The sequence below is a fragment of the Sylvia atricapilla genome, chromosome 4, assembly GCF_009819655.1.
Source record: "Sylvia atricapilla isolate bSylAtr1 chromosome 4, bSylAtr1.pri, whole genome shotgun sequence".
Taxonomy (NCBI): Eukaryota; Metazoa; Chordata; class Aves; order Passeriformes; family Sylviidae; genus Sylvia; species Sylvia atricapilla.
The window spans coordinates 25,834,257-25,859,359 of record NC_089143.1 but is presented as its reverse complement, the minus strand read 5'-3'; the positions used below and the strand labels follow the sequence as shown (position 1 = coordinate 25,859,359).

General features: G+C 45.0%; 2 protein-coding genes across 5 annotated transcripts; one reads left to right on the top strand and one right to left on the bottom strand.

The window, feature by feature from the left end:
- Window positions 1-292: 292 nt before the first annotated feature.
- IMMT (inner membrane mitochondrial protein) lies at window positions 293-21,399 on the bottom strand. 4 transcript variants are annotated; one of them, XM_066317315.1, is made up of 15 exons: window positions 21,256-21,399; window positions 16,409-16,485; window positions 15,822-16,011; window positions 14,355-14,475; window positions 12,092-12,172; window positions 10,921-11,022; window positions 10,250-10,386; window positions 9,140-9,243; window positions 7,110-7,245; window positions 5,971-6,100; window positions 4,263-4,277; window positions 3,027-3,250; window positions 2,052-2,183; window positions 1,557-1,686; window positions 293-1,247 (listed from the first exon to the last, which is right to left on the bottom strand). In XM_066317315.1, the coding sequence occupies exons 1-15, from the start codon at window positions 21,298-21,300 to the stop codon at window positions 640-642; spliced, it is 2,232 nt and encodes a 743-aa protein (XP_066173412.1). In that variant the 5' UTR covers window positions 21,301-21,399; the 3' UTR covers window positions 293-639. The 4 variants fall into 4 exon arrangements, with proteins under 4 accessions (XP_066173412.1, XP_066173413.1, XP_066173414.1 ...); XM_066317316.1 differs by lacking the exon at window positions 4,263-4,277; XM_066317317.1 differs by lacking the exon at window positions 12,092-12,172.
- A 1,018-nt stretch (window positions 21,400-22,417) lies between these two features.
- On the top strand, window positions 22,418-24,793 carry MRPL35 (mitochondrial ribosomal protein L35). The gene is made up of 4 exons (XM_066317332.1): window positions 22,418-22,499; window positions 22,577-22,733; window positions 24,060-24,204; window positions 24,437-24,793. The coding sequence occupies exons 1-4, from the start codon at window positions 22,466-22,468 to the stop codon at window positions 24,623-24,625; spliced, it is 525 nt and encodes a 174-aa protein (XP_066173429.1). The 5' UTR covers window positions 22,418-22,465; the 3' UTR covers window positions 24,626-24,793.
- The last annotated feature ends 310 nt before the right edge of the window (window positions 24,794-25,103 follow it).

Genomic DNA, 25,103 nt, shown 5'->3' with positions numbered 1-25,103 from the left:
AAATACCTGATGCTTTAGAACTACAGCAGAGCAGCTGTGACAAGAAACCTACCAGGGCAGAAATCCAGGACAGAATGTGCTTTGATACCAGTTTTGAATATATCCTGTACTCAAAGATGGGTTAATTTTTTTAAATGCTGCACATTAATAAATCACATCAGTGAATTCTAGCTTTCTTCCTCCTTGAAAGAGGTAAATGAGAGTTTTAGCTCTTCGTGTAATGAAGAAAGACTGAGCTTTGTACTGCCCAGCTGTAGCTATGTTTAAACAGGAAACTTAAACAGCAGGAACAAGTGGTTGAAGTCTTGTTTTATTCAGCTGACAAAGTGGCAAATGATTAATGGCAGGTTACAAACATTATTTTGGTTGGATCACAAGCCCACTTGGTAAGACAGGGAAACATTAATTCTTACACAAATTTTAGGGAAGCTTCGTGAAGTTGGTTGTCAGGACAACTCAAAACCAATAAAAATACAACAGATGGAGAAATTAAATACAGTGCAAGGAAACAAGACTGTACCCGTGCTTTGATTTACCGCTTCCAGCCCCTGCCAGCAGCTCTGTTTGAACCCTCAGGAGATCATGGGATTTCTCTCTGGCACAGAACAGCTGAACTGCCTCCAAAGCTCCAATCCTAGCTCACTGCACTTGAGTTGTTCCCAACCCCACAGCACTGGCATATGCTGTCAAGATATCCACAATCTGTTTGGTTTCTAGGGTCATCCGAGCTTCCGTGAGCCAGTCGTGTGCCACCCTCCTCGGCTCTCCTCGTAACTGGTTGACAAATTTGGCCGCCAGCTCCAGATCTCCATGTTCAATGCAGTAGGAAGCGTAAGACAATAACTTAAACGTGTCGAGGTCGTCGGGGCTGAGCTCAGCCGGTGGCTTCAGCTGCCGAGGGTGGAACACCAGCAGGGACTGAAGGTAGGACAGGAAGTATTGGTACAGGCTGTTCCTGGTCTCGTCGATCATGGCCACTCGTTTTGCCAGTTTTTGGACTGCATGGAAGCGCGTTCTGAGGGCCTCCTCGCTGTACACGCCCCGCGTCAGCGCGTCCTGCGGCAGCGCTGCTGTTAAGGCTTCCGTGAAGGCGTTGTCAGCGCAGCTGGCCTTGATGGCCTTCACCGCGCTGCCCAGGGGCTCCGTGGGGCTGCTCCCCGTGCCAGATCTCATGCAGTATTTCAGCGCTTCCACGGAAAGCCACAGCTGATGGGCCTTCCTGGCCTCCTCTTCTGCCGCTGCGTGACCTGCAAGGGAAGCCAAGAAGGGGCGCTCAGTTGGGCACACATGGCTTTGAGAACAAGCAGCAACAGCCATCCCTCGCCACCCTCTCCTTTCTTAAGCAGCTGTCCCCTTCAAGCATGTGTTCTAAAGCAAGTCTGTCCCACAGTTAAGAGCCAGAACAAGACTGGACTTGCTCATCTGGGATTTGCTGGGTGCTCAGCAATGTGAGCGATGTGCTTAAGTCTGGGTTTAGAAACCCCAAGTTTGGGCAAGGGGCATTTGGGGAACACAGTTTTAGTCCTTAGAGAAAGAAAGAAGAATTCAGTGCTCACTCTCGACTGCTTGCTCAATTCCCTTCAGCCTGGCATAGGCCGTGTTTATATCCAAGGTGAAGTTGTCAAGCTGTTCCTGAGTAAGGCGTCTGAACTGCATCTCCTGTTCACTGAGCTTCTCCGACAGGTTCTGAAACAATGCAATACAGGAAACAGCTGCTTAATAATAATAACAACTTTATTTTTAAGACATTTCTATAAATCCATTGTCCTTGTTAGGGCCAATACATACAGTAAATACAATATGCCAGTAAGAAACCTTACTGGGGTGTATTTAACAGTTACTGCATTTATGTCAAAAATTTGCCACCTATAGCAAAAGCTTTTCAGACCAGTCTGAATAAAACCTACACATTAAGGCACTCTATCTCCTCAAGGTAAGCTTGCTTCCTTCCCCAGCCCCCATTTCGGTTCCCTGGAACATGGTTCAGGACTCTTGTCATATGAAACATGCTTTGCAAGGGTTTAAATTCAATTCCCCTGGGGACTCCTCACCTGCTCAAATTCCACCTTTAGATCCTGCTCCTGGATCTTCAGGACGTCTCTGAGGTGGTCGGTGTGGGCAGCAGCCTGGCGCCGGAGCTGGGTCCGCATTTCGCTCTCCATCACCTCCCGCACCTCTTCCACCTGGATACACACATGGTGTAACGCACCACTACTGCTCAGCTGCTTCTCACACACTCAAAGTATCACATCAGTGATTACTGAGGCTACCTCTCCGAGAACTGGCACTGACAAAGCCTGCCTCTCTTTCATCTTAAAGACCTGCACAGAGATTGAGTTTTACAGCTGAGCCTTTTCCTAAAGATGTTAAGGAACAGATTTGTGGTTCACCCTGTGGATAACCGCTGGTTACTCAGTAGGCACTTAGTGCAGCTATCAAAATAGTATATAGAAAATACAGTAACATGTCAAATCAAACACTTTTGGAAGCTGGTTTATAAATGAGCTTCCAAACCAAAGAGACTTTACCTTTTCCCTATGCAGCACTATAACAGCCACACAAGGTCAGATCCAGCAATGAAATTCTTCTCAGTGAGGGTGGTGAGGCACTGGCACAGACTACCTGGAGAAGCAGTGACTGCCCCAACCCCTTCCCAAGATAATTTGGATGGGGCTTGGAGCAACCTGGTCTAGTGAAAGGTGTCCCTGCCCATGGCAGGGGGTTGGAACAAGGTGATCTTGAAGGTCCCTTCTAACCCAAACCATTCCAGGATTTATTTTGATCCAATAATCCTATCCTCAGCAGGAGACAAGTATCTTCACAAAGTCGGTCCCTGTATGATCTTACCATTCTAACTTTGCAGCAGTTTCCTTGCTCAACATCTCCTTTTCATGTTTAGCCTGGAGGTCACCCATGTGAAGTCTCCCACTACCCAGAACATCCCAGTTGTCCCTCTGGGCTTCTCATTAACTCTTTTACCTTATTTTTGAGCCAAAGATTTAACCAGGTCCTTTAGACCACTTTACCTTCTTCTCCTGTTCCAGTTCAATCTCATTTTTGTGACGCTCCAGCGCTTTGGCCACGGCTGCCTCAAACGCTCTTTTATCTTCAAGTTTCTGCTTCTCCAGGGCAGTCTCGATGTGCTGCTGCTCCCGGACGCGCTGCTCCGCCAGCTCCTTGTTCAGCTGGTCGATGCGCCGGTGGGCGTGTGCGATCAGGGAGTTCAGGTCGTCTGTGGACAACTGCCCGGCTAAAGGAAACACAGAGCGTGAGGGAAGAAATGGAGTCCACAGGGAGACTCTGCATTGCCCGCCGCCTCCCACTCAACTGCTCTGGGGCTCCAGGGGCTTACTGACCAGTGATCTTGTTCTAGGGAGGGTTTCTCAGCACTTCAAGCCCTTGACCTGTGCTAATGCCCACATGAGACCACTTTCTAAACAGTGTTTTCATTCCAGGAGAGAAATTATCTTGGTTTCTTCCAAATTATTCCCAGCTGTAATTCACACTTCCATATCCCTGTCACACTCAGAGACTGTCAACGGCTCTGTCATTTCTTGGTTTTTACACCACCATGTATTTTCCCCTCTGCCAGCACACAGAGCAGCAGGGGATGTCACTGAGAGGGACAGACAGAATTACATTTTCTCTTCAACAATTCTCCAGATCAACTACTCCTAATCAGATTCCTTACCCCGGATTGTACCTTTCAGGTTTGGCTACTCAGAGGGCAGCACAATTCACAACCATGTTGTACCTGGGAGAGGAGCACCCAAGCTATCCCTGCTATCTGGTGACCTGAGAAGAGCTTTATAAAATGCTGCAGTTTATTTTGCACTGGCTGCCAGCTAAAACATTTTTATGGAAAGCTGGGACTACTTAGGAAAGCATCCCTGCAGGACCTAAAACAAGCAAGATTGCACAGGCCTTCAGTCACCTTGCTGTCGAGTGCTGGACAAAGGACTGGCACAGGAGGACTTGGAGCAGTGGTGCTCATTGTCCACTGGGAAAGCTGACCAGCAGCATTAGGGTCAGCTGTTGGATGTAACAGTGTTACTAAAAGATCAGTCTGTGCTTTAAGCCAAGTGTGCAAAATGACTGGAAAGAATCCCAAGGTATACCTCAAACCTGAAATATTCTAGGAATACCACATTCACCCTTTGTTGATAACTGCCTGTAACTTAAAGCCATGCCCCATACAACATAAAAAAGCACAAAGAGAAGAGGTAACTTTAAAAGGATGAGAACAAGTAACAGTAACTCACCTAAGTCAGTTATCTCTGCAACAGAAAGAAGTTGGGAAAGTTAATGCACATTCACTACAGCAAGGTGGTCATGCAAAAGTAAAATAGAAAACTAATAGCTTCTCTACAGTGGCCTAAACATGAGACCAAGTCCTTAAGAATTCAGGAAGGACAGTAAGTGGAATATAAAAGTCTCTGTATTACAGGCAAGATGTAGCCCAAGACACCCCAACCACTAAAATCATCCTTGGAAACCCACAGATGGGACACTTGAATTCAGCCAAAGCAAGGAACAAAGCCTGAAGTAGGAAACTGCAACAAGACACTGGAAATTTTAGTCTGACATTTCTAGGTTCTTACGAAGAGAAGCAGTTGGTCAAGAAACAAATTCCCCAGTGCAGTGAGAGTCAGGGACCTCAACAAGTGTGTCCCATTTGCTTCAGCAGCTTACACCAGTAAGAAATGGGGCACATGGAAGCTTCAAGGAGCTTCCCTTTCCTCCCATAGAAGGGCAGTAATCACAAAACCCAAGATATTATCCTGTGCAAGGAAAGGCAACTCCATCCCCAAGGAGCCTAAATAATTTTTTTTTTCAGAATAACACCCCAAAAGCAAACTCCACAAACAACTTGTTAATTTCAAATGTTTTCCCTACATATACTGACTGTGGGGTTGGCTGTTTTTTAAATGAAAATCGACCATTCCAAAGGTCTGGTGTATTCATTTATCCAGGGAAATTATTTAGTAGAGTGAGGTCCACATTCCTAAAGCATACAATAACATTAAGAAAATCTGTTGTAATTCTGTATTGTATACTTTAAGAAAAATATTAAGGAAATACTGACACCACAATTTTTTTTCAAATATGTAAGTTATTACATCTATAAAAAATGTGTAACTTGGAAATAAAGCCTTAACGGCTGCCTCTGAACACATCAGCTAGAAAAGTTTGAGATCACTTAGCACATTTATGTTAAACTCTCAGTGGAAATATCTGGAAAGCTGGGCTTTTTAGGGAATTGATTTTTTGAACTACCACAGACAGTAATTGTTCCATGGACATACCACAAGTGGGTTCCTACAGAAGCTCATCCACAGTAATGATGAACACACACAATCCACCTCCTGCAACTTTGCTTGTCTTTAAAATGAAAGCAGTTCAGGTGAGCAAGAGCACCTGTGGCAAGGAGTATGCAGGGAGCATTACTGGGGGTGAGCTGACCACTGCTTTTGTGCAGCACTGGCTGTTGCTACAGGTGTGTTACTGTGTCAGTTTAGTTCAGAGATAAAATGTACTGGGGCAGGCAGGGTATGAACAATGATAATACAGAAAAATTCAGGGAGTTCTTTATCACCCTGTAACAACAGTGTTTTACCAGACAGTCAACCAAGTATTTGATTACTGATTGACACAGATTTGACCAAAATCTGGAATGACCTGGCTCCCTTTCTGAAATACCAGGGAGGAGAAGAGATGTCCATACAACCAGTATGATATTTATCACATAAGAGCTACGTTTTGTGACACTTCCCATATAGCACGGATTGAACTAATTCTCTTCAGAACATCTGCTTTAGATTATTTCATTTAGTTGTGAAATCATTTTCACTTCAGACCAACCAAATACTGTGAAAATTTGAAAACTGGGATGCTGGACATTGAGTGGCCAAGCACTACAAACCACAGTGCAACAAGCACAAGGTAACTCCTCTCCAATGGGAGACTTACTCATCCCCTTCCAGCCAGGCTTCACGTCGGGGGTGATGCTGTCGAGCTCCCGCTGGAACTCCTCTCTGGCTTTAGCCACCAGCTCATGGTACTGAGCCACGATCTTGGCCTCAGACTGTGCTGCCTGAACCTGGAACCAACAAGGATAAGGTTAATTTGTTTTTCAAGGCAGGGATTGAAATTGAGAGCACATATAATTTAAAGCCAAGCCCTGGGATACTGGCACATATCAATCCCCAGCTGAAACAAGGCAAACTCACTTGGGAGAGCACAAGAACTCAGCCTGTGATATTAAACCTCTCTTACACAATAATTACTTGCTGGAACTATCACTAATCCTTTCTGCCTCACATGCCCACTGTAGCTACACAGCCAGGCTGTAGCCTGGACAGGACCAAGAGTATCTTGAATTCAGTTTATATCTTTAAAATATCTCCTGCTCCTTTTCTCTGCTCACAGCCATCATACAGGCCTAGTAAGTGATGCCTGTGATTGCTGCCATCCTCGTTGAGTTGTGATATTCCCACTATCAGACTATATATTCACTCCAAACACTCCTGATGAATTACCAGCTCTCCTGCAAAGGGAGATAAACTTCATCTTTGCATTTCTTTGCCAGTCTTCTGAACTGCCAAGTGATTTACCACCAAGTCATTAGCACACACTGAACTCCTCCCTAACCTTGTGGTAAATTACCTTGGAATCAAGTGGGACGAACTACAAATTGCCAACAGAAAGGACTGGCACCATCAAGCCGCCTGGAGACTCTTTCAAGACAGAGTTCAAGTTCTCATGAAGATCCTGCCATGTCTGATTACTGGGAATATAATGAGCTCAAAGCCTGAGTACAGCTACATGAGGATGGATTTACAATTCACAATGCACTCAAAGTAGTCACAGCACTGATCTCAGGAAGTGTTTGGATAACGCTCTCAGGCAGAGGGTGGGATTCTTGGGGTGTCCTGTGCATGACCAGTAGGTGGACTCAATGATCCTGGTATGTCCCTTCAAACTCAGCATATTCTGTAATTCTATCCAGATCTCATCCCCTGCAGAGGATTTGGGAATGGGTGGTCTGCACAAGCTGCCAAGGAGTCCCTGCTCTATCGGCAATTATAAACAGTCTGAGGAAGCTTTACCTTTTTCACCACATTGTCCAAGTCCACAATCATATGATGGAGATTTTCTTCTGCAGCAGCAATGTGAGATTTGGCTCCTGCCAGCTGAGACTTCTTGGCCTTTTCGATGGTACACTTCATCCTTTCTAACTCCTCTCTGAAAAGAGAAGCAGATGCTAAGTGTAACACATACAGGGCTTATCACCACAAAGAAAATTTACTTTATGCTGTTGGTATTCACAGGAGGAACTACTGGGTAACTCTACTGGTGCTTCCTATCTACCAACTCTAAAATGCTTTGACTAAGGATTACTTTTTTCCCACAGCCTGAAACCTAAAGATGTAAGTGTGGCTATTCCATGTAAAATGAGAATTATTTATATTGCAATTAGTACTCTGGATTTAGCTGGAGGGAAGATGGCTTCACTGAAAGGAGTTAGTATTAGTAAAACTAGGTTAGAATTAGGCAGCAGACATTTCCAGCACGTAACAGCAGCAAGGAAACATTTTTAATATAGATGGCTTATGCTTGCAGAAGTGTTTTGGACATGGTGACTGGTGGAGATTAATGAGGATGGGAGAGAATTTTTAGGGCTCTGTAAAGATAGATTATGAGTTTTGGTAATTAGGAAAGAAATGCTTTCCTATAGCACAACTGGAAATCAAGGAAAAAGTGAAAAAATGTTCCTTTTCCAAATCCATTCAAACCAATGGAGGTTTCCAATGACCTCATTAGAATAAGGAACAAGCTTTAAAATAAGTAAATTAAGAAAATAAATAAAAGCAAAGATATCCAGCAGAGCAATAGAGAATGAAAGCTGGTGCATGTGGGGTTTGCATTAGCTTTGTTTTAACAATGAAACCTCAATTACACCTCCCACTAATTTTAGTCAGCACAGCAACATCAAAGATAAGGGAAGCTGACAATGTGATAACAACCATGCAGCTTCAAGGATGATGTTACCCCTCTCAGCCTTAAAAGCAACAAAGGGTTTCCAAATTTATTTCTAACCTCATTGCAAGGGCATCTTGGAGACACCTTTTTGTCATTTTATTTCTGCTCCTTCAGTGCCTGCAGACAACACTCAGGGCAGATCAACACAGGTCATATAGACCCTGGTAGGAGCAGTGCTGCCATTCAGAATTCAAGTTTTTCTGAGGCATGTGCTCAGTAAAAATCTAATTGCTTAAAAGCAATTCTGTGGACACAAGGAATTGCCAAAGGATGCTGCAAGGTTTAGTTTTTTTCATTACAGCTGAAAGAAGCTGGTCAAGTAACAGACTCAATATACAGAGTGCAGTCATGGAGTCATCCTTGAACAGTTTGGGTTGGAAGGGACTTTAAAGATCATCTCATTTCACTCCCTGTCATGGACAGGGGCACCTTCCACTGGAACAGGTCATTCAGAGCCCTATCCAACCTGGCCTGGTACACTTCCAGGGATGGAGCAGCCACAGATTCTCTGAGCAAACTGTGCCAGGGCCTGACCATCCTCACAGGGAAGAATTTCTTCCTAGTATCCAATCTAAATCTGCCCTCTGTCAGTTGAAGCCATTCCCCCTTATTCTGACCTCCTAACAAGTCCCTCCCCAGCTCTCTTGTAGCCCCTTTAGGTGCTGGGGTGCTTGAAGGTCCCCTCAGAATCTTATCTTCTCCAGGCTGAAGTCCTTACAATAGGTTTATTACTAACAAAATTCAACAATAATACTGAAAGAACTATGGATTTTAATTTTTTTTTTTTTTAAATCTTACTTGAACTTACCAGCACTCTATGTTAGTAATAAGGAGATAAACAAGTTCTTAAAAATAACAGGACTGTTTCAGACTCTCTGGTACAGGGAGGACTTTGTGCACAGGCACCCAAGGTTTGCACATGTCAAATTAAAATGCTCATGCTAATGAGTATTAAACGGATTTTTGATTTGACACAAACAGATCATCCAGTATGAACACAGGTGACTCCATACTTTCTAGAAACTCATCTAGTGTTTGCCAGCCCTCATATAAGCAATGTAACTTATTACTCCAAGACTTAAATCAAGCAACCTACTTGGCTTTCAGAAGGGCGTCAGCAGCTTCATCCACTGCTCTCCTCCGGTCCTTCAGCGCCTCATCCAGCGTGCGCCACTGGGAGGATTTTTTCCCCCCAGCATCCTGGGAAGCACAAATTCCTCATTAGGATCATTACAATCACTGAACAAGAGTGCTACCACAGAGTGGAAGCCTGCAGAGATTCACATGTCACTGAACATTTCCCTCAAACTGAGCACCATTCTTGTGCTTTTCAACAGCACAGCTAGAAGCTTTACAAGTGATGTTTCTCTTCCAGCATTTTGTTTTGGTTTTGTTTGATTCTAAATGTGGGTTTTTTCCTGAGCCATAGACCTTTATTCACACAGACAAGCTTACATGAGAATCACTGTATGGTGCACAATGTATTGTGGGGAAATCTCATCTATTCAGGTACTTTAATACTTTAAAATTGCATTTAAGCTTAATACTTTAAGTACCATAATACTTTAAAGTGGGTTGATTTAAAATTAAGCTTAGTAATTAAGTTCAAAAGCAATCTCTTAAGTCAGTTATTTTACTAAGTACTACATTAAGTTTTGAGAGCTTGGTTGGTTGTCCATCTCCCTGCTAATTGATTAACAACTGAATTTTATTTCTGCTCCAGAACTAGATGGACAGTGGCAGATCCACACAAACTCTGGCATAAGCACACCACAAACGTTATCACTTGTACATCCCCTTCCTATTTCTTCACAAGAAACAAACAGTCCAGCAAGAGGATGTTGGCAAAGGGAATAAGTTCAATGGAATTACCAGGGTGGACACCGTGACATTAACTAGGTAAAAAATGTCTCGGGAATTAAAATAAAGTTAATTAAAATACAGTCTGAAAACTATTAATATCTTAACTTTAATTTTCTTCTTGCAAGAAGAACACAGAAGAGTTAGGAAAAAAATCCCAGCAAAATTCAAAATCAAACCCATTGTATTATTTGACTATACTACATTTCACAAACAGAAAGGTAAGTTAAAGCTGTGATAAGTGTAAAGGCATTGCAAGAAAACATTTCAAGTTTATTTTTAATTGAGATTAAAGTTTTGCTGAACACAGTGAAAAAGAAAGACTGTCCCCACTTGTCCAATTTACCTCAGAATCATCCATGGCCTCCTTCAGTATCTGGGAATGGGCATTCACTGCTTGCACAGCTGACTCCTGGGCAGTGATAGCCTGAAGGGTTACCCGAGCAGTTGTGTTTAAGGCTGCTTCTAGAGTTGCTGCAAGGGCTGGAAAAGAAGTTAAGTCAACTAAACAATAAAGAAAAGACTTTATAATTAGTAAAATTACATGTTACAGCCTCTACCATCTCTTATATTATTTCCTATGATCTAAAAGAGCTGGTCAGGTTGGGAACTAAACAGCTGCCTACAGAACAAGGTCACCAAAATGCTCTCCTCATTTACAGCAGGGGTATTGAGGTGCAAGTCTGCACCTACAGCAAAACACCACCCAGTAGAAGACCTTTCCCATGGGACTGCAGGGAGGTGCAGGTATATCCTACATTCTAAAGGTTCTTAAGAGAAAACAAGTAAATTTTCGTATCTTCCTTGGAGTCCATTCCAACCTCAAATTTTCCATTATTCTTCAATTCTCAGTTACTTCTCAGTGAGTGGAAGAAACTTCACCACCACCTCTTCTGCCAACTCAACACAGGGACAACAGCCAAGAGGTGAGTAAGGAGCTTAAGACTACAAAGCCAATGCAATTCCACAGTTTTGTCCCATGCAACACACACAGGAACAATGACAGTGTGAACTCACCTGACACCCTCTCTTGCTCCTCTTTGTCTTGCTGGGCAAGCCGGGCTGCAACTTCTTCTGGCGGCCGTTCTTTTATAGCATGGGAACCTTCTTGTTGTTTACCTATTCAGAAGTAAAGAAAGAGTCAAACTGCTAAAGTGGAGAGTTCAAATTAGTGTACAGAGGTTACTTGTAGAGAAGTAACTTTATCAAAACTGATTTTTATAGTTGGTATCACTTTGTAGATCTGACTTCTGCTCAAAGTGATGTTGGAACTACCTGAAAAATCTTTATACCCATAATTACAAAGGCCAGTCTCACAAATCAGACAAGAGCATGGACACCTCACATGCATTTGGAGATTTTCCATTGTCTAGTTACAAAATTACACAAGACTCTGAAGTCAAAGGCAAAGCAAGAAGTGAGAAACACAGAGCCAAGTTTGAATTTCAAGTGAATCTCTGTTCTTGCTTTTTTTCAGTTCTTCTCTGGCATGCTTACAGAGCCCAACCAAATCAACAGAGGATGAGTGAGAAGGCTACGGTGGATCACAATTATACTCTATTCCCTTGCCTACAGACACCTAAAATGCCTTTAAGAGTGAGAACTGACCTAACTAATGCTCTCAACACCAACAGCAAGTTGCACCTGAACTGAGCAGAGCCCAGAGCTCTCAGCCTCAAGCTGCAGCAAAACCCATGAGGGTCACCTCTGAATAATGCTGATGTTAATCTGCAGCATGTACTTACCCTTGGCATGCTTTCTATGAAATGTGTTCATAACTAAAAGAATTAATATAATCTAATCTCATCTGGAACAGACCATCTTCTCAAGGCTGGTGTCTCTTGCTGAGTTTAACAATAAACAAAGTTTCTTCACTTGTCTCTGGGCATAGATGCCCTACTGAACAGCAATCACAAAGCCACCAAGAGCAGAGGCAAACTGCAATGTGCAAGTTCAGTTAGCACAAAGGCAGGCTTTGCTCTAGTGCTCACACCTATACCTGTCCCAGGCATCAGTTGCAGCTCTCACTGTGTTAAAAATCTATTAACAGATGACGGAAGTTTTCTGCACAAGGCACAGAAACTCACACCTTTAAACAATGACAAATACCAACACAGAAGCAAGAATGCATGCATGTGAAACTAGAGGATCTGTGTTTTCTCCATTGCATTCACATGATCTTTTTCACCTTCTTCAGTCTGTATCCCCGGAGCTGGCACCGACATGGCTACCCCTGTTGCAGAGATGATCTGTGCTGCAGCCTTGCCTGCTGTTAAACAGTTGCAGAACACACCAGTTAGTACAGCTGGGGAGACGGGCTCCATCTGCCAGAGAAGGACAGCCCAGAGCATCTTCAGCCAGAGACCTGCTGAGCTGGTGAGGAGGGGCTTAAACCAAAGCTGCTGGGAGAGGGGACCCAGGAAAAGGGAACCTCACTTCATGGAGCCTTGGTGGGATGGTTCCTGTGACTGGAGTGTTGAAATGGAAGGATGAAGGCTCTTTAGGAAGGCCTGGCAGGGGAGACATGGAGTGCAATCACCCTCTTTGTCAACAACAAACTGGAGTGCATGAAGCTCTGCCTGGGGATGGATGAGGAGCCAACCAAGAGTTTATGGTCAGGATTAACAGGAGGGTAGGGATAGGGACATTACATCGGGGGTCTGCTACAGGCTGTCTGAGCAGGATGACAGAGCAGATGAGGCCCTCCACTGAGTGAGCAGAGTTGCTGAATAAAGGAAGAGCAAGTGACACCATCTCCCTGGATTTCTGAAAGCATTTGCCACTGTCTTGCATGACATCCTTATCTCTAAACTGGAGAGACATGGATCTGACGGATGAACCACTCCATAGGTAAGGGATTGGCTGGATGGTGGCACTCAAGGAGTTGTGGTCATTGGCTCAATGAACAACAATGGGCAACAGTGGTGTGTTCCTCAAGGTCTCTGTTGGGACCAGGACTGTTTAACATCTTTGGTAGTGACCTCAGCAGTGGGACTGATGCACCCTCAACAGGTTTGCTGAACACATCCAGCTGAGCTGTGCAATCACACTCTGGAGGCATGTTCATCCACAGGGACCTGGAGAGGCTCAAAAGGTGGGACTGTGTGAGCCTCATCAAGTTCAACAAGACCAAGTACAACATGCTGCACCTGCGTCAGGGCAAGCCCAAGCACAAACACAGGCTGGGGGGAGAATGGATCAAGAACAGCCCCTAGGAGAAAGACTTTGAGGTGCTGGTGGATGAGAGACTCAGTATGACCCCATCATGTGCAAAGGATGTCCAGAAACCACCTGTGTCCTGGCTGGATCCCCAGCAGTGTGGGCAGCGGGTCAAGGAAGGTGATTCTGCCCCTCTTAACTCTGCACTGGTGAGACCCCACCTTGCAGTGCTGCATCCACCTCTGGGGCCCTCACATTAGAAGGACATGAACCGGTTGGAACAAGTCCAGAGGAGGCCACAAAATTGCTCAGAGGGCTGGAGCACCTCTGCTATGGAGACAGGCTAGGAGAGCTGGGCATGTTCAGCATGGAGAAGGCTCCAGAGAGACCTTCAATTACCTTCCAGTACCTACAACGGGTTACATGAGAGCTGGAGATGGTCTTCTGACAAGGGCATGGAGGGACATGACAAGGGGAAAATGCTTCATACTGGCAGAAGACAGGGTTAGATCAGATATTAGGAAGAAATTCTTTACTGGGAGGGTAGTGAGGCACTGGACCAGGATGCCCAGAGAAGTTGTGGCTGCCTCACCCTTGGAAGTGCTCAAGGCTGGGTTGGATGGGCCTTTTGGGACTAGTGGAAGGTGTCATTGCCCTTGGCAAGGGGTTGAAATTCGATGATTTTAAGCTCCCTTCCCAACTATTTCATGCTAAGTGCTATAATGTAATAAAAGGGATATAAAATTTAATTTTTTCCTTTGTAGAAACATATTAATTTGATATGGATGTTATTATTTCCAGAAGAAGATGATTTCCTGGATAAACAGCAACAAGATATTAGTTACACATGCACAGAGCCATTAGCGATAACATAAAAAGACATCACAACTGCTCCTCTCTAAATGAGTTCCATTTGATCTGGCTTTACAGTAGCCCAGTAATTATCTGAAATTAAGTGTCTTGTGCTTGCAAGAGCTTCAGAGTCCAGCACTTGAAGTTCTCTTCCTGCTGAGTCTCATACCTAAACTATGCAAGTTAGTCATTATTTATCTTAGATTCCAAATATCCTCTAAATTAAATACATTTCTTAAAAAAAATAGGAGAAAAAGAAAGCTAAAGCCATATTAGGCAAATGTTATGACTTGGATAGAAAAAAAAATTAATTCTAAGAAATTACAACATTTACCTTCAACCATTCAAAGGACAATTTTAATCTACTCTAACATATATGATACAGGAGATCATTAGGTAATTTGCTTCTTTATAAATTTCTAAAAATTCTATAAATTTACCTCCTTTTTCCTCTGTAGGAGCAGCAGCTTCTGGTTTGCCTATTTGAGATTTGGAAGTAGGCTGTTTAGACTCCTTCATTACTTCTGCTACAGATGAGATCTTCAGAGGACCTTGATGTAGCTTGTAAAGTCAGAAATAAGAAATACAATCAGTTTTCCAAACAGCTTGAATTTCACCGATTCCAGTATAATGGAAAATAATTTTTCCATATCCAGGTGTCTGTAGCATAAATCTGAGCTTCAAAGTGCAAATAAAAACAGGCATCTAATGTTTTTACTTGATTTTTAATTCAGAAGGAATTTTTACAATTTTCACCTATCCAAAAATGCAGGTAGAATTGTAGCAGTTTTCACTGTAAACAAATGTTTATTAATTTATTCATTAGAACCAAATAGTTTCATGCTCCAAATAATCTAATCTCAGTGTGTTTAATGCAGAAACCCTAAGTTTGGCTTCACTGATTTCTTTTGAAAGGTTTCAGACGCTGGTGGTTGGGGCAGATAAACACTCAAACACAGAGTATAGTGACATTTTATGGTATTAATCCCTTAATATCCATTGTGGAAAGCCACAAGGTAAAAATAAAACCATCTGAGTCAAGAGCCATGACTGGGGAGGTGATAACTCTTCTTATCAATCTGCTTTGCAAAATTCCCTAGTGCCTGGGAGACACCAAGAACTTGGATGATAACACAAAGTGTAGCTAAAATGAGAGAAAATTTTGTTGACTGATATTCCCCCTCTAACTAAGAACAGCTTTCTTAAAATTCAATTTAAAATATTTTGAGTTTCCTGAAGACCAAATGGCTTCTGAATGCTCAAAAAAGCCATGGCCAGAGCAGATTTTCAGTATTCTTGATTACTGGGAAGTGCTTCCTTTCACATGCAGGAGCAGAGAAACTTCCAGATTTCAACTTCCAGAGTTGTGCCAAAGGCAGTACCAGATTTTCCTTTCTCCAGGGTAGTGCCACTAATATTTCAAAGTATGATGCTTATGCCTGGCTCTGCACCATTCCAATCTTTACTCATTCAAGAATGCTCTCAGTACTCTTTAAAACAAGTTCATCTAGAGTAAGTTTTGTTATTCTGCTACACCACTAACTACACTAAGCCTCTAGTAAAGCACTTAAATTACAGCCTGTCACCTGCCTCTCTCTCTCCCCATTTTATTTCTGAGAATAAGCAGAGCAGCTACTTTAGATTATTTTACTGTAAATAAAAATAAGTTTTACAACCCACACACCACAATCATGAGATGGTAATGGGAAACATGCGAGCGTCACTTTCGCAGCACCAAGTATGAACTGAGTTCATAATTCTTAAACCTTAATTTAAGTAATCTTAGTTCTTGAACTTCTAAAATTCTTAGCACAAAGCAAAAGTAATCAGGAATTGAAACCTAAGTACAGACATTCTCTTTAAAAACCAGAGAAGTGAATGTGTGGGGGTGAATGGAAAACACTTACTGGCTTCTTTGGCATTGGTGTGCTGGAAGGTGCAGGGCCAAGTGCCATCTCGAAGAGTTTGTCAGAGTAGGGAATGGCCTTCTCCACGCTCTCCCGGAATTGTTTGTCATAGCTGGCATACAGGACGGTTCCACCTATCCCTCCACCCACCAACAGCAGACCTGCACCAATGACTTTGCCCACAGAAACGCTGAGGGGGAAAGAAAGGGATATAAATTACATTATATGGGAAACATCAAACAGCTTGTGAGTCTTCAGCTTAGAGGTGGGGACCGCCACCCTGTTGCAGGACCTGCCAACAAACCTAGAGCCTGCTTTAAATCACCCTCACCCCAGCACAACACTGGTTAGTGACTAACCCAAAGGTAAGATGGCAGCCCACAACTTTCATGATAAATATTGATCCCCTTCATTTTCTTCATCTAAATCTGACTGAACCAAACGAGGAACACACCCCATGAGAACAGGAGTTACCCCACACTAAAATCCCAATGCCAGGAGTCTGCTCTCATGTGAAACCAAGGAGCAGATTCCCTCTAGGTGAAGGCACTGCAGGAGCAGCCCCACCCTGCACAGCCCATACGTACCCGGACTCCCCGGAGTGGGTGGCATATCCGCGGCACAGACGCGACGGACGGAGTGAGGCTCTCACACACTGGCTGTTCTGCAGGAGGAGGAGGAGGCAGGGTCAGCAGGGAGGAGCACAGTGAGGCATCTCCCCCTCAACAGCAGCACTGGGCTGATCTGCTCCACCGTCACAACCTCAGTGTGTCCGCAGGAAAGGTCTGACCAGCACTAGAACAGCAATGCTGGACTCTTGAAGAGTGCAGCTTCCAGGTTAAGGGCTTTTTAAGCAGTCAATAAATTCTTTGAAAAATTAATTGAAAATTTGAAAAATGAGAAGGAACAAACCCCTACCCCAGCTTCTTTCTGCATTTATTTTGCTGATTTATGTGCTGGGCAGTAAAACTGGGTTAACTGCAGATGCACTTCAACCTCATGCACTAGAACGGCTCAGTGTGAGCAGGGCAGAACACAATGACAGCTGTTTAAATGCTTGAAACTATTTTTAATTCTTTAAATATACAAGCAATTCTCCTTGAGCTTCCAAACCGAGACCTCTTCTTTAAAACAATTAACAACATGTACACTTTCTAGACAGACATCAGATAATAATTTAAATTAAGTTACTATATGAAGAGGGATATTTTATTATACTCTACTTAACAAAATCCACATTACCAAGATTTTTATCTTCTCTGAAGAACTGGTTAAGCTACTCTAAGCCTACAGAAAGCACTGTTGGCCTCTGACGTTTTTTCCCCATATGGGAATTACTAAAAGGGAAATACAGGATCATGAGAAATCTAAGTAGAAGGCACAAAAAGAACTTTTCCCACAGTTAAGGTATTTTGCCCAACAGGGAATTTTTTTTCTCTAAAAAAGAAAAAAACCTGTGAGATGCTTCACTACAACACAAACCCAGAAGACAAGTTTCTCTATTTCTTTTTGCATATGGAAAAAGCATGCACAACTCTTGTGGTTTAGGTCCTATCCCTGTCCAACAGCAGAGACAGGAAAAGGCAGGAACACTGCATTCTTATTCTTTCCACAAAGGCAGCCAAAACATTTTTAATTAGCAGGAGCATATGTACAGCAAGAGGAAGCATGCTCCTTTTACCCCTGAGACCTTCAGGAGCCCTCATTGTGGGTGGTTTTCTTGATTGTGATGGATAAAAACGGGCAACAGAATAATTTTTTTCTGACTTGACTGCCCCAGGAACACTTCCTGAAGCTTCACCAGTCCTTTCAAGGGAAATTTCATTAATAAAAGCCTTGTAAATCATTTTGTTATCAACTTTTGAAGGTGCTCCTGACTCTCAGTATGTCCCTATCACACCCTGAAGGAGTGTGATATTTGCTCCTCCTACAGGAGGAGCAAAATAATCCAGCATTATGCATACAGCTCAATCCAATAAAAAATGAGAAGGGAAAAAAAAATTCTATTCTGATTTCTAATTTTCTATTCATCAGTTCTGACTGAATTTCCAGTCCCTTCCAACACTTTGGGATTATGCTGTTTTGCCTGGTGTTCCCCTCTAAATAACCCATCACTTCTGAGCTCCTGGCCAGGCTTTCTGGAGGTTATCCCACCCTGCACCACTGTCACTCTCACATCCCTGCTCAGGCTGGATTTGCCTTCTAGGCCAGCCCTGTCCATGTTGGCTAAAACCCCTACTCACACCTGCTGATGGCAAACAACACTGGATCCATTTGGCTCTACACCTTGAGTAAACATCAGTTCCTGCCCTCAGGATCAGGCTGTGCTCAGGGAGTTACCAAAGCAGAGGAGAACACCTGCTTCTCTTAGCTCAGCATTTATGCTTTATACACCAGGAGAGGTTTTTTGGAGGGATTACTGATTTTAGTCCAGAGGCCCCTTGGACCAGATGGTATTGTGAGATCTCCTCCAAGCTGGACTGTTCTAGAATTAGGCAAATCCTCATTTCTATTTATGTTTCATCAAGACGAGAGGAGCCAAACCACAGGCCATCCATGTCTGGCATTGGGACTCTCACACATGGAGCAATGGAAGCAAAACAACTCCATCTTTCAAGACACTGCAGCAAATTTCCACAGCTGGCCAATGGAACAGCAAATGAAAATCTGTAGGTACCCATGTTATATGAACAGAAGCCCAAGTTCAATTTTTCATCCAAATATACTAATACCTCCAAAACCCACTGATTTTTTAAAAATCAATTTTTAAAGAAGCATTGCTCTCTTTTGGCCATCATAATAATATTGCTTATATTTACTGTACCACTGTAATTTGGAAACTAGCAGATAGTTTCTAATCTCCCCTTTGCATAATCTCCAGGAGTTTGTAAATTTTTAGACCCCTGTAATTTATTTATAATAATGCCTCAAAGAATTTTGGAGAAATACATCACAGGTGCTTTGCTGTGCCCTTCAAAAGGCAGAAATAAACCAGTTTCTGTCCTACAGAAGACAGAAAATTCTTTGGATGAGGCAGCACGGACAGAGCAAGGATGCTCAGAGCAAGGGCACTGCAGGGCAGCTTTTTCTATTTCTTCCTCCTCCAGCAGTTTTACATGATACTTGTTTCACTCAACTTCTTAAATGCTTACTATTTTACATTTATTATCTATTATTTAATCACCACAAGAATCACTTTCCAGGGCACATCACACTTTCACTCTGGTAATATTATAAGCCCCAGTGATTTAAGGACATTTAAATGTCCTTAAGGATATCCATGTGAGCTCACCCTGGCAAAATGCTCAGGGCAGGAACAGCACGGCAGAACATCATTAAACAAATGAATTTGCCTGGCAGTGTATATTTTATGTGTAAGTTCAAATAACCACGGCCAGGACATACCATCCCCTGCTCATTCAGTTCCAGCTCAACATCTCTTAGGCATCAGGGTCCAGCATCCTGATCCAGAATCTCTGTAATGTGGGATTCGTGCACTTAAACACAAAAGGCAAACCAGAAACTTCAGAGAAATTTGACTTTGTTAAGGCAGAGGTCAGGTATCACAGAAACATCTGGCCACCGAACTCTTGATTTCCCATCATTCAAGACTTCTGCCAAATATCACATACTTTTACTAAAAGCCCTGTTTCTTTTCACAGAAAGCTTCAAAAATACTTCCAAGTAATAGAAAAGTCTCTTTGCAGCACTATACCTGTAGCAAAAACACTTCTGAAAGTGATGAAGATCCCCTTCAATTTACTTGTTACAAGTTCAGTGACGCTCCATGCACAGAGCTCACAATAAGAAAGAATGAATAAAGTTTTTTCCCAGTCTCCACTACGAGCTCTCTGGTACAGATAACAAACTTCAGAGTCTGCTGTAGCATCTCTGTGTTTGCACAGTTCTTAGGGATAAATTCTCTCGTGAGGGTGGTGTGGCGGTTGTCCAGAGAAACTGTGGATGCCCCATCCCTGGAAGTGTCCAAGTCCAGGCTGGAAGGGCTTGGAGCAACCTGGGATAGTGGAAGGTGTCCCTGCCCAGGGCAGGGGGTTTGGAATGAGAAAGTCTTAAGGTCCTTTCCAATCCAAACCACTCTGTGACTCTTCCACCAAATATTTATAGCCCGATGACCAACTTCCAGCTGCAAAGCACCACGCTGGCTGTTCTGGAGCTACAGTCATTCCAGACACATTCTGCTAAAGGCTGAGCACATGCAAATAGCCTCAAGTGATAAATATCTGCCAAAGCCTGGTTTCTGTCTTCTCAACTTCCAGATGAAACTTTCCACAGCAAGGCAGACACAGAGCCTTTTTTCAGTGGGTATCAGGTGACTCAAGGACTCTCCAGCCCTACAGAGCAGCAGAGGAAACGCAGGTGCTGCAGTGGGAAAGGCTGGAGCTTTAGAGGGAATACAGCTTCTCCTTTGCTAAGCCGCGTGAACAGAGGGTAATGAACACTGGGATGGAAAGCAGGATATAAACGTGATCTAACCAGGTTATTTTTTTTTATCAGGCAGATGAAATACAATTTGGGGCCTTGGCAAAGGAGTCACCCTCACCTATAAATCCCTGTGGCTTCCTAAAGTTGGCCTACTGCTTTTAAAAAGGCTCCACAGCACATCATCGTCCTTATCTCTGCCGATAAGGAGAGGCAAAAGTCCAGGACCCACAGCACGAGTCCCACGGGCACTCCTGCCCTCAGCATCGCGTGTTGTGTCCACTTCGTATCCCACCGTGCGGACAGAAGGATCCCCTTACACATGACGGCTGACACCACTCGTGTCCCCACGCCACACAGCGGGGCGCGCCGGTCCCGACTCTTCGGGGGACCGGACGCAGCGGCTTCAGGAGGGGCTGCGCGGGAGGCCGCGCCGGGAAAGGCAAGGTCATGTCCTTCCCCGCCGGGGAGCACGCCTGCCACCCATCCACGCCCCATCTGCGCGGGGCTGGCGAGTCGTGCGCGTCCCCACCGAGCGCCCGCCGATCCCCGGGCCACGCCTGCGGTTCCCGGCGCTGTCCCGGGGTCTCTGCCGGGCGCGGCGGAGAGGAGTTGCGGGCCCGGCGTGGCCATGGCGGCCGGGACTACAGCCCCCAGCAAGCAATGCGGCGTTCCGCCGCCAGTAAAGGACTACGAATCCCGGCGTGCCTCGTGGTAATGCCTAATTTCGTCCCGCGCTGTCCTGCCGCGGTGCACGCTGGGACTGGTAGTACAGCCCACCGACCAGCACCCGCCCCCCCGCCTCCGTTGGCGGTCGCGGCCGCCCGTCAAAGGCTGTGCAGCCAATCGCGGCCCGCGCGTGCGGAGTCATTCAGCGCGCGCCGAGCCGCGGTCACAGGGGCTCCCCCCTCCCCGCAGGCCTGGCCCAGCCGTATCGGTCTCAGGGCTGATCACAGCGGCCGTGGGTCGCGGTGCTCCCCCGGGGAACGCTCACCTGCTTGGCCGCGGCGAGCCCCGCTCGGCGGCACGCCCGCAGCATGGCTCGGAGCGGCGGCCGGCGCGGCCCGCGGGAAGGCGCCTTGCGCGGGTCCTGCCGGCGCCGCCTCCGCCCCCCCTCAGCGGCCACAGCGCCTGCGCGGGCGCTCCCGCCCCGCCAGGGGGCGGCCGCGCGTGACGGATCTCGCGTGGCCAATAGGAGGGCGGGGACGGGCCGCGCGACGCCGGCGGGGCGGTGCCGGCGCGCGGGCGCGTGCGCGGAGGACGTCTCGCGCACTCGCGGGAGCCTACAGACTCGGGCGGGACAGAATAACTGGTGTAAAATAAAAAAAATAAAATAAAACAAAAATAAGAATCACAGAATGGGGTCATCCCAGAGCGCACGGCACAGGATTGCAACCACTCAGCTCTAAAATATCTCCAGTGAGGGAGACTCCACACCCTCTCTGGGTAATCTGTTCAGTGCTCGGTCACTGCACTGTAAACTAGTTCTATTCACGTTCAAGGGAAACTTCCTGGGCATCAGCTTCTGCCCATTCCCTCTTATCCCTTTGCCCGGCACCACCGAGCAGAGCCTGGTCTCTGCTCCGAGCACTGACAGTATACAAATCAATTTAGACACTGACCGACACCGATGAGGTCCTGTTCTCTCAGGGGTCTGTTCCCGAGGCTGAACAGCCCCAGCTCTCTCGGCCTTTCCTCAGGAGAGACGTGCTCCAGTCCCCCAGTCTGAATGTAACACAGCGCGTTTATTTTATGCAATTTACTGCTGTAATCTTTCACCGTTCATAAACCTTCTCTCGCTCAGAGCTCTCAGAAGCCATTTTATCTCATCCTTCAACCAGTCCGGCCAGATTTCTGAAGAGAAAAAATCAGAATACATCAATAATGTCCACAAACAACGAGTTAAATCCACTTAGTGAGGTTTTTTTAGGAGACTTTAGTAACAGGCTTCAAAGCCGCTGGGGCGGAGGGTCGGTGTACGCCGGCCACTGAAGGTGACGCGTGCGCGGGGCACGGAGCGGGAGCGGGAACGGGCCGGTTCCGAGGACGGGGCGGACAAGAAGCACTCGGGGGGTGTGCGGGGCCCGGGGCTGTCGGGACTCCAGAGCCATGAGGCAGCCCGGAGCCATGCGGGATCCCGTGCCCCGCTCGGCCGCAGCCCCCGTGGGCGGACCCGGCGCGGCCCCGCCCGGCGCAGCGTGGCCATGGCGGCGGCGGCGGCCCGCGGGGCCCTGGCGGGTCGGTACCGGGCCGGTGTCGGGGCTGGGGGTGAGTGGCTGGGACGTTGGTACTGAAGCTCTCCCGTGTCTCCGCAGGGATCCTGCGGCGCTGGGCGCCCCGCGCGCTCCCGCTCTGCGGCCCCTCCGCCCGCTGCGTCGGGCACGGAGTGGCTCCGGCCCCCGCCCCGCTCTGGACCCCGCGGCTGCTCGGCGAGAACCGACCCCGGGCAGGGACCCACTCGGTGCTCAGCAGGTGCGGCTGCTTCTCCCTCGTGCAAAAAACCCTTAAAAGGGGCTTCAGATATTTAGGGAGGAGTTTCTCTTTATATGTCTTTTATATATGTATACTTTATGGTTTTTTTATTTGTATACTGTATATCTTTTATATGTATTACATTGTTTCGTATAAAGAGAAATTATTTGAAATCTGTTTATATTAAAATGTGTTTATACATAAATACATTTAAGAATATACATTTTATTCCACTGCATGTGCATTACATAATATGTAATATACAGTGGATTTATTATGTAGCCTATAACATATATAATATATAATTTATCATTGTGTATGTTAATATTATATTGTTAATATACTCTGTTATATTTAATAATATTATATGTAGTATTATATAACATATACAATATGTGTTGTATATATGTTGAAATTTCTCCATATATATGTGAATATTGTAGACTCATAGGTTGGAAATTGCCTCTAAGATTATCAAGCCCACCACTAAATCATGTCCTCAGATGCCACATCTGCACAGATTTTACATCCTTCCAGTGAATGTTGACTTGACCATTGCCCTGGGCAGCCTGTGCCAGTGTTTGAGAACCCCTTCTGTGAAGAAAGCTTTCCCTAGAGCCAATCTAAACCTCCCCTAGCAAAACTTGGGGCCATTTTCCCTTGTCCTGTTTGTTTCTTGCTAGACTGACCCCATCGCCCAGATATATATATATATATATATATATAAGATAGATAGATAGATAGACACACACAGGTGTAATATATGTGTGTCTGACACTCCTGGGCACCTTTGCACTCTACAGTGGGTCTGTGTTAGCCCCAAAGCCTCCCACTTCAGTCACCCCTTATGCTTGAAGTAGGAGGTAAATCAGGATATTCTTTGCAGCCATATTTTACAATGAGTCTTGTAATTACTACTGTTTCTCTTGCTGCTGATGGGTGTAGGACTAGATGATTTATGAGGTCTGTTCCAACTCAGACTGTTTTGTGATTAATATTCTAAAAGTAATTTCTGAATCCAAGTAACAGCTAAATATTGGCTTCTGAGTGTTTGACTGCTTTTAGTAGATTAAAAAAAAAAAATAAGAGGTGCTCTGTGTGGAATAATAACTTTGAGCTGAATTTTGTCAAGAGTCCAGCCCTGCAGTTCTACACCCATTAGGTGCTGTGCTGTAAGGTTAGAGAAGTCCTTGTTACCCTTAAACAAGCCACAGCCCTTCTGATCTCTCTGTATGTGTGATAAAGGCAATGATTACTTTTAGAAAAAGGTGCTTCATTCCTGCTCTGTTTTCCTCCCCATTTTGGGGTTGGTTTGGTTTTTTTTAGTGTCACACCTCTACTTCCAAGTTTACTCCAGCAGCCAGCGAGGACCCTCACCTACTGCAGCTTACGGAAAGGAAAGAGGAAAAGTGTGAAATCTGTGGTCAAAAGGTTCCTCCGGCTGCACAATGGCCTCTGGGTTAGGAGAAAGGTGAGATTTTTGTGGATAACCGGAGCCTGTTCTTTACAGTCAGTGTAAAGTGTAATTGTTTTCCTTCCCTTGGAAGGCAGTGGCTGGTGTGGAAGTTAAAAAAAGCTCTGAGAGACTCCCATTTTCCTGAAAGTGGGGGATTGACCCAAGTTTGCTGAGCAGTGGCTGTGTTTGTGCATTTGCAGAGACGTACTAAGAAGTGGGGGGTTTTGTGTGTGTTTTCTCCTGACAGTCTGGTTATAAGAAGAAGCTGTGGAAGAAGTCAGCTGCCAAGAAACAGCGTTTGAGGGAGTTTGTGTTGTGCACAAGGACACAGTGCAAACTCCTGGATAAAATGACCACTTCCTTCTGGAAAAGAAGGAACTGGTACATTGATGACCCCTACCAGAAGTACCACGACCGCACAAATCTTCGTGTGTAGAAATCTTGGCTTTGCACATCTCTAGGAAAGGGAGAGTGGTCGTGTGACATGGTCTGGGTTTTGGAAGATAAATCTGCAACGCCTGTACTTTTTAAAAATGAACACGTGCATATCATCTGAGCGGAATTACGGGAATCAGTGCCCAAAATAAAGGAATACTCGAATTTACCTTCATCTGCAGTTTGTGTTTTACTTAGCAGAGGTCAGGCTGGTCATCTACACATTCTGATGTCTGGTGGCTTCCTGTGGTTGTCTAACATGGAGGAATACACTAAACAGCACTAAAAGTGAATAATTCAACATATTTAATCTTACTTTTTAAAATAAATATGTTTAAATAACCCCACAATCTGTTTTTGTGTATCCATACTTACTGGTGGCTCACTGAATGGAGTCTTCTGGGGAAGAGGAAAAAGGAGAGCAAGGTCCATCTCAGCATTGTTCCCTGTCCCACTAACACACTGTTGCCTTGTGTCCA